The 12,700-nt window shown below is 36.2% G+C and overlaps 1 protein-coding gene across 1 annotated transcript in view; it reads left to right on the forward strand.

Annotated features, from left to right (window-relative positions):
• CDH8 (cadherin 8) overlaps positions 1-12,700 on the forward strand; it is a 390,162-nt gene that overhangs the window by 328,501 nt on the left and 48,961 nt on the right. Inside the window, exon 10 of the mRNA XM_020902626.2 lies at positions 356-473. Coding sequence (XP_020758285.1) covers positions 356-473 — 118 coding nt within the window. The remainder of the gene's footprint in view (positions 1-355; positions 474-12,700) is intronic.

The following is a 12,700-nucleotide window of genomic DNA, read 5'->3' on the forward strand; positions in this document are numbered from 1 at the left end:
TCTGTACAATTCCAAATTTCATTCTAGAAGCCTGCCCATACTCGAAGTGGAAAGAAACCTCTAAATGCCCAATGAAAATGTTTTCAAATACCCTGAAATTTGCTATTTCAAGCCACAGATGATAAATGGACACAAAGGTAATGACCTTAATTTTCATGAACTTATCAGAGTCAGGTTTCAAAGTGATGAATATTTCTCCTTATCCGTGGCACAAACCATCCATAACAATTTAGAAAATGGAAAAGATTCCTTGGACCAAAGTATCACTCCATGAGAGGAATGTCACTCAGCTTTTAAAGGCAGTGCGAGCCCTCTGATGTCATCAGAAATGCTGACGTCAAGTTTTATGTTACAGGTCATTCAAACGGTGAGTGCCATGGACAAAGATGATCCCAAAAATGGACATTATTTCTTATACAGTCTTCTTCCAGAAATGGTCAACAATCCGAATTTTACCATCAAGAAAAATGAAGGTAAATATATTAGCATTGGGAAACAGGATAGGATATACATCAGAAAATAGGATGTGATTTCATAATTTCACTGAAAATATCAGCACAGTATTTTTTCTTCACCTATGAGCAGTTAAAATTTAGCTTATCAGCCTAAAGTCATGGTAATTGCATCTCTTCCTATTTTTCAAACAAACATGTGGAAATTGTGAATGTACAAGTTAATTTTATCCCAGGCAGTACTTCAATCACCTTACTTATAGGAAATGAACAATAAAGATTTAAACCCTGTGAAAGTTCCAGTAATTTTAAGATACTGAGATATCTGATAGAGGAGGAGCTGGCTTATACTTTGCAGTTGTTAAGTTTTAATTGAATGTTTACCAAGTCTTTAGGGAAAGCCTATTCTAATTTTGCCTGCTTTGTGGGTACACATTAGAGGTATTTGTTTTAAGCCTGTACCAACTTTGACAACAGCAATTAGATCTGAAAATCCTTCTTGAAGGACACTCCTTATCAGTGTTATTTTGGTGCTAATATGAACTGATTTTATTGTTAAGTCTTTTACTCACAGAGAACATTTAATCCATTTCATTATTTGTTAAGAACCAAGCTCAGATTAACTATTTCCCTTAACTATTGTCTATTACTCAGGAAGGTCATAGATCATTTTTTAAAAGTCTATCTCATCTATACATTTTTCTTTTCTAAGCTGCAGTATATTTAACAAGGATTTTTAGCTATTTATTTTGGCTCAGATGCATTTAAGTTTTCATTTCAGATGTTTCACAGAATGATTAGCAAAATAAATGTGTTGTCAGGGTCTGTCTTCTGGCTTTATTATAGGCATTTGTTTAGATTTATGAATGGTCTATGTAAAAAAAAACTATACTCAGTTGGAAGAGTAAAATCTGGTTCATGACATTTGGATTACTTGCTTTGTTCTGTTTCAAGGAGGTAGTGAATTTTGATAAAGCTTCGCTTATGAAGTGAAATAACATATATGGCCCTTGTTAAAGTATATTCTGGCCTTACCTTTTAACAAAATGCTACTTGCTTCTTTGGGCATCATGAATGCATTACGGAAAAGGAAATGAGAAAGCTGTTATAAAGATATTACTCATTCAGCTGGCTTCCACTGTTGCAAATATTAAGGAGATGAAATCTTGGTCTCTCTCCTCAGTGATGGAGTTAAATGTGTTAGCCTCCCTTAATTAGAAGCTCTAATCCAAGTACATTGTTTTTGTCTTTTGGGTAACTCTGCCAACATTTCTTTTTTGTGGAAGTCACATGACTATGCCTAAGATGAGAGCCCCCTTGGAAATTCCAAACTGAGCTGAAAGTCTATGCAAAAGTATGGGCAATTCTTACTTTGATTGTGAACTAACAGGTATCAGTCATTATTTTTGCATATCAAATGTCCTACATTTAAAATTGCTCTGTGAAGAAATGTTTTCCCATCCCAGGTTCTGAGCTCCTTGGTGCTTTCTATGCATTCTGCAATTCAAGATATGCCCATTATAGGTATGGCTCAAAGCTACTGTATAAACATGTGTTGGATGAAAGAAAGGCTGTTACTTCATGCCTGTGAAAGTGTGATTTTGTACTATATTTATTATGCCCTAAACCCTTTAAAGATGAGATTTTAGTCCTAAGGTGAATGCATTTCAAGTGTTTTCTCAAACTTTTAGAATTAGTACAAAGTGGAAGCTTGTGCATCTAGGAAAGCTCTTCGTGCTCCATCACACATTTCAATAAAACTTGCAGTAAAATATTAAAGATATGTGGATTATGTTTTCTCTTGAAACTAGAAAATAACGACTTAAGTTTTGACTTACCTCACAAATGTGTGAAATAATTGCAAGAAAAAAAAAGGGTCCTAGGTATCACAAAAGTGCTCAGAAGAGAAAGAACACTCTCTGTGCCATGATTGTTTATATAAAATTATGTGTTGATTTATTTTGTAAAGAGTGGCCATATAATTTATTATTCCAATTGGGTTTTTTTTTAAGTGAAAGGGGTTGCTATTTATATTTATGTCTAGAAAAACCATAAACCAGGGCTGTCTTGTGGAAAGTAGGACATATGTTCTCTGTGACTTTGGATTTAGAATCCAGATATTCAACATCTCCATAGAATAAATCATGAACCCACAGGTCTTTAGAACAGATATGTCAAGTTTATACACTATCTCTCTTCCTAGATCAGAAATTCATTGAGTTTTGTTTTACTTTTTTGGATAGTTTCTAAGAAAATAGGAAATAAACCACAATTTGTCTACTCTTAATGTGTAGAAACCATTAAAATAATGGAAAGAAGTTGTCAGATTTAAAATGCTGGTGATACATTGATAAGAAGGTAGATAAGATGATGTCTTGTGAGCCTGTTACCCATTCCTTAAGATGATAAGGGAACACAAAACAACCAAAAAAAAAATTTCAAATATTAGACATCATTTACTCTAAAACTATGGTATATTTTATGTTTGAAACATGAGAAAATCAAATGATAAACTCATATTCAGAATGGTTTTTTTTCTTCTTCAAACTGACTTTAAAATGGTCAATAGCTGTTGTTTCTCCACTGAGAACATCAGGATTTACAAGTCCCAGCCCACCAGATAAGGGTTAATATTTTGAGAGAGGCAACATAGTCAAATCCATAATTGATGGGTGGATGGCTCCTCTTATTAACTGGATCTTTAAGGAAGATGGTTTCAGTATTTGGCATTTTCTAAGAAACTTGCAGCATGTCTTTCAGTTTGAATTTACTATGATCTTTCTCTCCTCTCATATAGCTTGGTCCTTCTGCAATTTTCAGCTGACTAATTCATAATCAAAAACAAAATGAGATAGAAATTAACTGTCTCTTGTCTCCTATGCAGTTGAGTGATTTCACAAATAATTCTCTTTCTGAATATATGAGAATTATATTCCTGCCAGAATAGGAAAGCAAACTTCAACACAGATAAAGGTGAAAACAAAGGTCAAAAATGTGATGAGTCACTCATCACATATACACACTAAACAACCACAACAACTTACATCTTCTCAGTTATACAGCCCCAGATATTGTTTTCTTCATCTTCCAGTTGGATGAATTTATAAACAAAGGGAGTGTGACTGACTGCACTTTAGTACTGACTTCCATCCTAATTGTGAAAATGGAAGATACTCAACAATTAACTGTAACAAGTCAGGGAAGATAAATGAACTTCCCCCAGATACAGAAACATCTTGAATGCAGAAAGTCTGAGGCTGACAGAAACATGATTTTCTCTAGCCTGCACACTGGAGTTAAAAGATTTGATGGAAATTGCCCGAAAGCTAGCTGGAAAAATGGGAGTCTTTACTAAAATATTTGAATCACATGTGTAGCGTAATGAGAATGAACAAAAAACTCTGCCCTAAAGAGGGTGTGTGGGAAAGAAAGACATAGACTTGGCCTCAATTTTAGCTTGATTAGACTACTGGTTAGGAAAAACAGTGGGGAAACCAGAGTTATCTGATGACACTGTTTTTGTCTCTTCTTGATGACTCTTTATTAACCAAAATTCTATTAGCAAGAACCTCACTCTAAAAGGCATGATTTTGATAATTAATTTGGATAATGGAGATGCTGACTGGAGCTTTGAAATAAGTGTACCTTCAGTTATCTCAATATACATTCCATAGTTACCTGTTTAGAGTATAATTCATGTTTTGTTTGGCAGGGTTTCCATCTCAACTCAATGGCCAACTTCACTATGTGTTTCACATCTTTTGATCCTCTAGAAACCTCCCTTGTGAGAATACTGACTGCAGACAAGTTATTTTAAGCCTCAGTTTTCTCATCTGTGATACCAAGGATAACACAACCTATCTACCCCTTAGGTGTGCTTTGATGAATATGAGTAACTGATGGCTTATAGAGCTATTATCCCAATGTCTGGCACATAGAAAAATACTCATCATGAAGTGGGACAAGATCCTATTTACATGAATCCATTAATTCCTAAACGCCCATGCTATGTTCCATCTCTTCTGGTTTACTGTTCTCAAACAGGTCTCTTTGCAGCTTTAATTCTGTTGATTTTTGAATGTTGCACAGTAGTTCTAAAATTGGCCTCGTTTGGTAGCTGTGAAAACCATGATCCTCTCTAATATGCTTTGCAATGCACTGCCATCTAAAGGGTATCATCAAAGAAACATAAAAGGGAAAAAAATAGGAAGATGGGAAGGTAGGGAAAGAATGAAGATATTTACCAGCCACAAAATCGCTGGGATTCCTGTATCTGGTTTTAAATATGCAGGCTTTTTTTTCCCTTTCTTTCTTTCTCCTTTGCCAACATGAAACTCAGCTTTCTCCACACAAAGGCTAATTCCAGTTTCCAACTTGTTAAGATGACATTCCATTCTAGCATATCAAGTTGTCTTAAATTCATCTACTACCTCCCAAAACAGACTCTACGGGAATCATTTTGTATAAGCTGGAAAATTAACCACAGTCTTCCTTTGCTCTTTTGAATAATACCAACTTAATTCAGAAGCCTCTTGTCCCAAAACTAAAATTTACTGCTTGGAAGTGGGTTTCCCTCCTTCTAAGGCAGCCCGAGCTGGTCCTCTGCTCTCCACCCTCTCTCCAATTGAATCCTCAGGAACACCTCTCCTGTGTTCAGGAGGTAGGTTTCCAGGCAGAGTTCCTCTTTCCTCCCTTTTAAGCCACTCTACCCCATCTGGGCTGAATTAGACCTGAAAGGCCTTCCTGATGATCCACACAGCAAAGAGGACCACCCTGGTAAGCCGATTGTCCTCTTTCTGGCCACTTTGAGTCTCATTAAATTCTTCCATTACACGAAGCTGCTTTGAAACTAACAGAGGACTTTCCTAAATAGCATCTCTTTCCTCAAGTGTTCTTTACAAAAGCCTCCATCCCTCAGCGACAGTGGACTCATTATTATTGGGTTACTCTGGCAACCATACCTAAGCAACAAGTGAACAGTGTGTGCTTGTGTGTGATAATGAATACCTATCCATGCATGCTTCCAATATGGTGATCCGGTCCCCTCTGCTCACACAGTAGACTTCCACAGCATCAGACATTGATAAGAGGGCTTTTTCATATATGGTGTTAGCTTTTACCCATATGAAGCAAGGCATTTTTCCTCAGTGTTAAATCATAAAAGGTAATGCTCAATTTGCATGAAACAGAAGGGGCAACTGGGATTCCGAATATGCAGAATAGCATTATGCATACATGATCCAAAAAGGCTTCTGCTTCAGCAATTCATAATTTATTGTTTATGCTTCTAGCAATGTTTCGTTGATAAAAAGCCATTTATGTTTCATTTTGTCGTCTAAACTGTAATTAAAGACGATGTGCAAGTTAAGAAAAACAGATAACAGATCTGCACTTCCAAGTTGAGTGTAGCTGTAGAGTTTGGTTCAGAAAACTAGATTTTCTTTGCTTAAGTAGTTTTTATAAAGCTCTTGTTATTTTCTATCATTTCCAAATTTTTTTTGTACGTCTGGTTTTCTTTTTTTAAGTCATAATACAGGAGTACCCTCAGAAGTTAAGAATTTCTTTTGCAAAAATTGATAAGCTTAAAATTATTGCTCTGGTCATACATAGTACAGCACAGCATATATTTTCCAGTGTATGTTATGGAAGACAATTTAGTTCTGAGATTGCTGATTCCTATGGATATAATTTAGATACACTGCATACACTGATCTGTGTAGTTGTCCATATGCTATTCAGAGTTATGAATTGATCCAGAGCTTTGCTATCAACCTGCTAGCAATCATTTCTGGTTCTTATAGAGAATTCTAATTCTGAAGATTTTTGAAAGAGAAAAAACAAGAGATAAATTGGCATATGGTTAGTTACCTTGAAGTTATCTTAAAAATACCTTACAGCATAGAAATTTGTTTTATTTTTGTTTTAGAATTTTGCTTTCTGAGACTTTTGCTTCAAAAGAAAAAAATACAGAACACATTGTTGGAAGCAACCGTACATTAGGGGAAGTATAAAGAGTTACTCAGAGAACACTCTTTTTTAACCAAATCTTGTTTAGACTACTTTGTTGTTTGTGTCATTAAAGAATAATGTTATTTACTGATCTGTCATCTATTTACAAGCATGAAAATAAGCCTTGGGATTTTGCGGGTGCCAAATAAACATGACTGTCCTTTGGTAAGCACAACCAGATATTAAAATTGAATGTGGAAACAAAATGAGCTGTCAGTCTATGCAAATTCTCCCATTCTAAAAAAAAGTATTAAATGTAGTTGACAATCACTTCGTCTCCTTTCAACACAGAAGTTCGCATTTTGAATTAATATGAGCACTTTATAGACACAACATTAGGCATACGTGACATGCCATCTAGGGATGTGACCTGAATATCACCCACCCTGTTCTTTGGATCCTTCAGTTTATTAAAGTGTGTAGAGAAGGCAGAGAAATAATTTGGGATCAGTAAAGGGGACACTCGCATAGATAAACATTTAAAAAGCTGACCTGGGGAGAATTAGAATGGATGATAAAAGAGAGCCCCCTGGAATATAGAACAGCACAGGCTTTCTGGTTAAGAATATTTAGTTTTGAAACCTAGCTCTTCTAAATATGAACTGTGAGAACTTGCACAAATTGCTGAATAACCTCAAGCCTTTTACTATAAGAGGAAAGTAATAACTATCCCTATGTTGTTTTTTATAAGGAAATATTAAGTTAAAAAAATTAAAATGTGCTAAGTTCAGTGTCTGGTGACTAGAAGGGACTCAAGAAATACTAGTTTTCTCCCCTTCTTTCTCTTCTTCTTCTACAAATTCACAAGCCCCCAAATCTGTCTCGTTCACCCAATGCAACAAACAAAAATATCAAAAAGGAAACCAAAATAAAGTTTTGGGTGGTAAGTACTTATATACTGTTCAACTGTCCCTTACCTGAGAGGCCAATGATTGAACATATCAGTAAATGTTGGCAATGAGTAAAGCAGGGAGAAAGCAGAAATGGGAAAGAAGAGTATTTGGGTAACTCAAGTTGTTCTTTGAATGTAACCCTGATTACCATAAGACGATCAATAGCTAAAAATAATAAGTACCTAAAAACTGTAGGTTTCCACAGGACTCAGTCCAATTGCACATATGGCTCTCTATATTGGCAAATGGAATGTTTAAGAGTTGATAGAATGATAAAATTTTTGAGCTAGTAGCACCTTAGTAAATAGCCAGGTTATGAAGATATTAGATGCTAGATACAGAGACTTCAAATGTGTTTCTTAAAAATTCAGTAGTAGACAACCTACTGTATAGCACAGAGAAGTCTACTCAATGCACTTCGGTGACCTAAATGGGGAGGAAATCCAAAAGAAGAAGAGATATATGTATACATATAGCTGATTCACTTTACTGTACATAACTGCTGCTGCTGCTAAGTCACTTCAGTCGTGCCCGACTCTGTGCGACCCCACAGACGGCAGCCCATCAGGCTCCCCCGTCCCTGGGATTCTCCAGGCAAGAACACTGGAGTGGGGTGCCGTTTCCTTCTCCAATGCATGAAAGTGAAAAGTGAAAGTGAAGTCGCTCAGTCGTGCCCAACTCTTCGCGACCCCATGGACCGCAGCCCACCAGGCTCCCCCGTCCATGGAGTTTCCAGGCAAGAGTACTGGAGTGGGGTGCCACTGCCTTCTCCGCCTGTATAGCAGAAACTAATACAATAATGTAAAGCAACTATACTCCAATAAAAATTAACTTAAAAAAAAGATAATGATGAGAGATGTCTCTCTCTCCAACTTTATTTTCCATCACTCCCTTCTACCTTGTTCCCATCTTATACATCCTTTAGGTTGAACATGCAAAACCAATTATGCTTTTCGTACCTACTGTCCATTCCTTCGGTCTGGAATATATACTCTCTGCTCCCTCTTTTTTCTATCTGTCTAATTCCAAGTCATTCATAACAACCCAGGTTCCTCTCAGCTGTGAGCAGAGGAAGGGAGTACTTAACATTTCCGGAAAGTTATCTTTGTTTTTCTCTGCAGGACTGTGATGACTGCTAAGGTAGACACGTGTATCTATCTTGAGTCAAGGAGTAGCTCCTCCACTGTCCTCTGAGGTTATTGATGAGACAATCTATCTTCATTCACTCAGATATTCATTCAATACCTATTTATTTAGTGCTTACCACCTGCAAGGCACTACCCTGGGAATTGAAAACAAAACAGTGACTAACATAGACACTGTATTTGTCCTCCTGTACAAAGTATTTTTGTTCTCCTTAGGACCCAGTCTTCTACTAATCTGAATTCTCAGAGAGAAAGGCTATAATTTAATACGGCTTTTTCTCATCGAGGGGAGAAATTCACAGGCTAAGCCTGCAAAAGTGCTGTGATTTGAGAAGGAATGATCATACATTCTAACTTCTATACTGTCATAAACAATGTTCCTGCTTAAATCTTCCTCAACTCGTGAAACAGTTTCTACATAAAGGATTGAAAGTGAAAGTCGCTCAGTTGTGTCTGACTCTTTGTGAGCCCATGGACTACACAGTCCATGAAATTCTCCAGGCCAGAGTATGGGAGTGGGTAGCCTTTCCCTTCTTCAGGGGATCTTCCCAACCCAGGGATCGAACCCAGGTCTCCCGCATTGCAAGTGGATTCCTTACCAGCTGAGCCACCAAGGAAGTCCAACATAATGGGTTAGGTTTTCCTAGGTTCCCTCTCTCTCATCCTAACAAATTGTTTAGCTGATCGGGGTGGTGATGCACATCTGCAGTCACCAGCAGATAATTCTCCCCGTGAGCTTCAGATTGGCGTCCTCATGATTCCTGAGCTTAGACACATGATGTTGAACTATATATATATATTTTTAATCTTTGCTCTGCTTGCAGAGTCAAATCATGTTGGTGAGCTCTTTCCAAATTCACAGTGATCCACAGACATCACTGCAATTTGTGCTACAGGCCTGTGAGCCAGGGCTGATGATTCTATTTTTGCAAGTTTATTAGAATCCATTTTAGTTTTGATCCATATCTCCTGATAAATAGTTCATGCCTTTTCCAGCTGCTATGCATAGCTGGTTTAGGTATCTGTCAGCTAACAATTTTCAGCTCTCAGTGTTGTGAGGGCCCCTGGCAACTAAAAGATGGGATTGTACTGGTTTTTGGACATCATGTTGGGTTCATTTCCTATTTGTTGCCTGTTCTATTCCTAAGCTGCCTCCAGAATGAATGTGCTGATGCACTTTGTAGAGGAAGACAGTAATTGTTGTCCTTGGATCTTTTTGGGTTACTCATTAACTTTGCTTTCATCCTGGTAGATGGCCTACTAAAATTTCTTACCTCTATTGCTTGAGTATATTATTCTCAACCTTTTGAAGGCTGTTTATCTTAAAGCAGTCTGAAAAAAAGGGTGCCGCTGTATCTGGTGTGCTGAGCAGAGTCATCCTTCTCTGAGTTTCATGCTTTCATTTGGCCAGAGATTGCTAGTTTCGTCAAGGTCACACTGTGATATACTTCTCCCTGGACTTTAGTTTCCTCTCGCACAAAATGAATAGGTTCATGCTGGGAGCTAAGGACTCATCTATTCTAACATACTGAGTGTGCAAACTCATGGTATTAAGGGAAATAGTACAACCTTTGAAATCAGACTAGTCCCCCCATCCACCAATTAATGAAGCTGTGACTTTTTACAAGGCTTTTAACTTTCTATAGCAGGCCATGTTGGACAATGTTAAAACAAAACTACTGTGATAAGCAAGTGAAAGAATATAAGATGAATGTCAAGGGCAGTGTGTGAACTTATGTGATACTCTATGTACTTTGTCCTCTTTATCAACCTTGAAAAGAAATAATGCAAATGGAAGTGATCTTTACACTAGAAATTATTGTACCAGATCTCTTCCATATTAAAATGTGAATAGTATTATTAAAAGATATGCTTCTACAGCATTATAGGTTCTCAATATTGAGCAGGGTTCTGGACATATTAAAGAATTAAATTATTCCCATACATCAAAGAACTCAATGAATGTATGATACATGGCTCTAATAGTTCAGAATTGCTAGGTCTTGTCTGTAGTCTAAGACTAAAGACAAAAAAGGTTAACAGTTTTATGAAGATATTTAATCACTGGATTCAGATTTATCAGAAAGATCTCTCAAAATGAGAGAGTTTGAACAAATTTTGCAGGGCTAAGAACACAGTTAATAGATTTAGAAGAATTTTCTCAGTGTACAGTTTCAAATCTTAAAAATTAAAAAAAAAAAAACTTTGACCATATTCTGAAATGTATTGTGAGTTGACATAAAACTTTGTCATGAATGTTGGAAGGCTAAAGTTCAAAGAAGAAAGTTTTAGAATAGCTAAAAGACAACTATCTAGAATTCATTATCTTTTTACCCCAAAGAAAGAAAACTAAAATGTATGCAGGTAATTATATAAATTTCACATTTGGACTGGGTAGACAAGAAAAAAAAACACAAAACCTATACCCCTGTATTAATCCTGCTAGAACTTTTCTGCCTTTCTAAAAATACTTATTCTAAAATGGATGCTTAATTTTGTAACAACTTGTCTTTCAGGGAATAATCTAACATTAAATACCATGAACACAGAATTGCTTGCAAAATAACTTTCATTGAGAAATATTAAAAAGGATTATAAGATTAGAAGCATGCTTACATCTCTGTTTAGGATATTATTTAAAAGTCCCATTGTTAAGACAAATCTGTACTTTCTTACTTTGAATGGGTTATATATCAAATTGCAAAAAAAAAAAAGCTAAAATGTATTGAGTACCTATTATTTCAGATAATATATATAATATGTATCTACCTATTACTATATATATACATATATGTATATGTATACACACACACATACATACATACATACACACAGGATGAGTATTATTAGGGCCATTTTTCAGATGAGCAAATTGAGGCTCAGATATGTTCACTGACTTGCCAGACACACAAGGCAGCTACAACGCTGCCAAAACTGCATTCTCATAGTAGCGCCTGCTGCCTTTCGATGCCTTACACTACACGTCTAGAATATTTGCTCAGTAAAACGGTAGCTATTTCATTTATAGTTTCCAAACACTTGTGTTTTCTTTTTTCAAAATATAGAAAGTTAGAAACTAATAGAGAAGCATCAAAGAATATCATCACAGTATTAGTTGGAGAAAACCTGACAACATCAACAAAAAAAGACTAAAACAAATGATGTACTGTAGATATTACAGGCCTAAAACACACAGAAAATTTATTATGCCTATTGCTTAGTGAGCATCTGCTACATGCCAAGTGTGAATCTAGACTGTTTGATCCTCACAATGGCCTTTGATATTCATTACGATACTGAGTTATTAAGAAACACGGTAAAGCGTTTGTTTCCTATGCCGACAAAGAGAACAATGACTCTTGTATTGGGCTAATAGCCCTGGTTGTCTTGCACAACTTTCCACTCTACTTTTAATGAAGATATAGAAAGATACCTTTCTATATAGATATAGACAATTATATAGAAGATAGAGAAAAACGAAAGCCAGAAAAGCTGATAGTCAATATATTGCCAAAATCTGGAAGGCCTGTCTAATTAAAAAGTTGAAAAGGTCTTGCTACATAATCCTCTTCTAATGATCACACATATCACTCAAATATATATACACAATGCATTAAGACAAAAAGAACAGATAAATCATTAAGCATTTTTTTAAAAATACAAAGAGTCTAAAATACATTAAATGGAAAGAAAAGGCATTTAGAAATATTTACTATTTTTTAGAAATGGGACTTTCATAGTACTTCAATTCCACATAAACAGTTTTTATATAATTTTTAGTAATATGATGAGACATTTACATGATCTACAGTTAGAGACACATAAATACTTGACTCCTGATCTGGATCAGTATCGTTTTTCCCTTGGCCATTCTTAGGATTATTATGTTTGTACATAACAAAGTAGGGACTAAAAAACTACAGCATTGAACCTATACCTCAATATAGTCTGAGTGAGTGAAAGCGAAAGTCACTCAGTCCTATCTGACTCTTTGCAACCCCATTAACTATATAGTCCATGGAATTCTCCAGGCCAGAATACTGGCGTGGGTAGCCTTTCCCTTCACCAGGGGATCTTCCCAACCCAGGGATCAAACCCAGGTTTCCCACATCGCAGGCAGATTCTTTACCAGCTGAGCCACAGGGGAAGCCCAAGAATACTGTTGTGAGTAGTCTATTCCTTCTCCAGTGGATCTTCCTGA

Source organism: Odocoileus virginianus, chromosome 20 (genome assembly GCF_023699985.2).
Source record: "Odocoileus virginianus isolate 20LAN1187 ecotype Illinois chromosome 20, Ovbor_1.2, whole genome shotgun sequence".
Taxonomy (NCBI): Eukaryota; Metazoa; Chordata; class Mammalia; order Artiodactyla; family Cervidae; genus Odocoileus; species Odocoileus virginianus.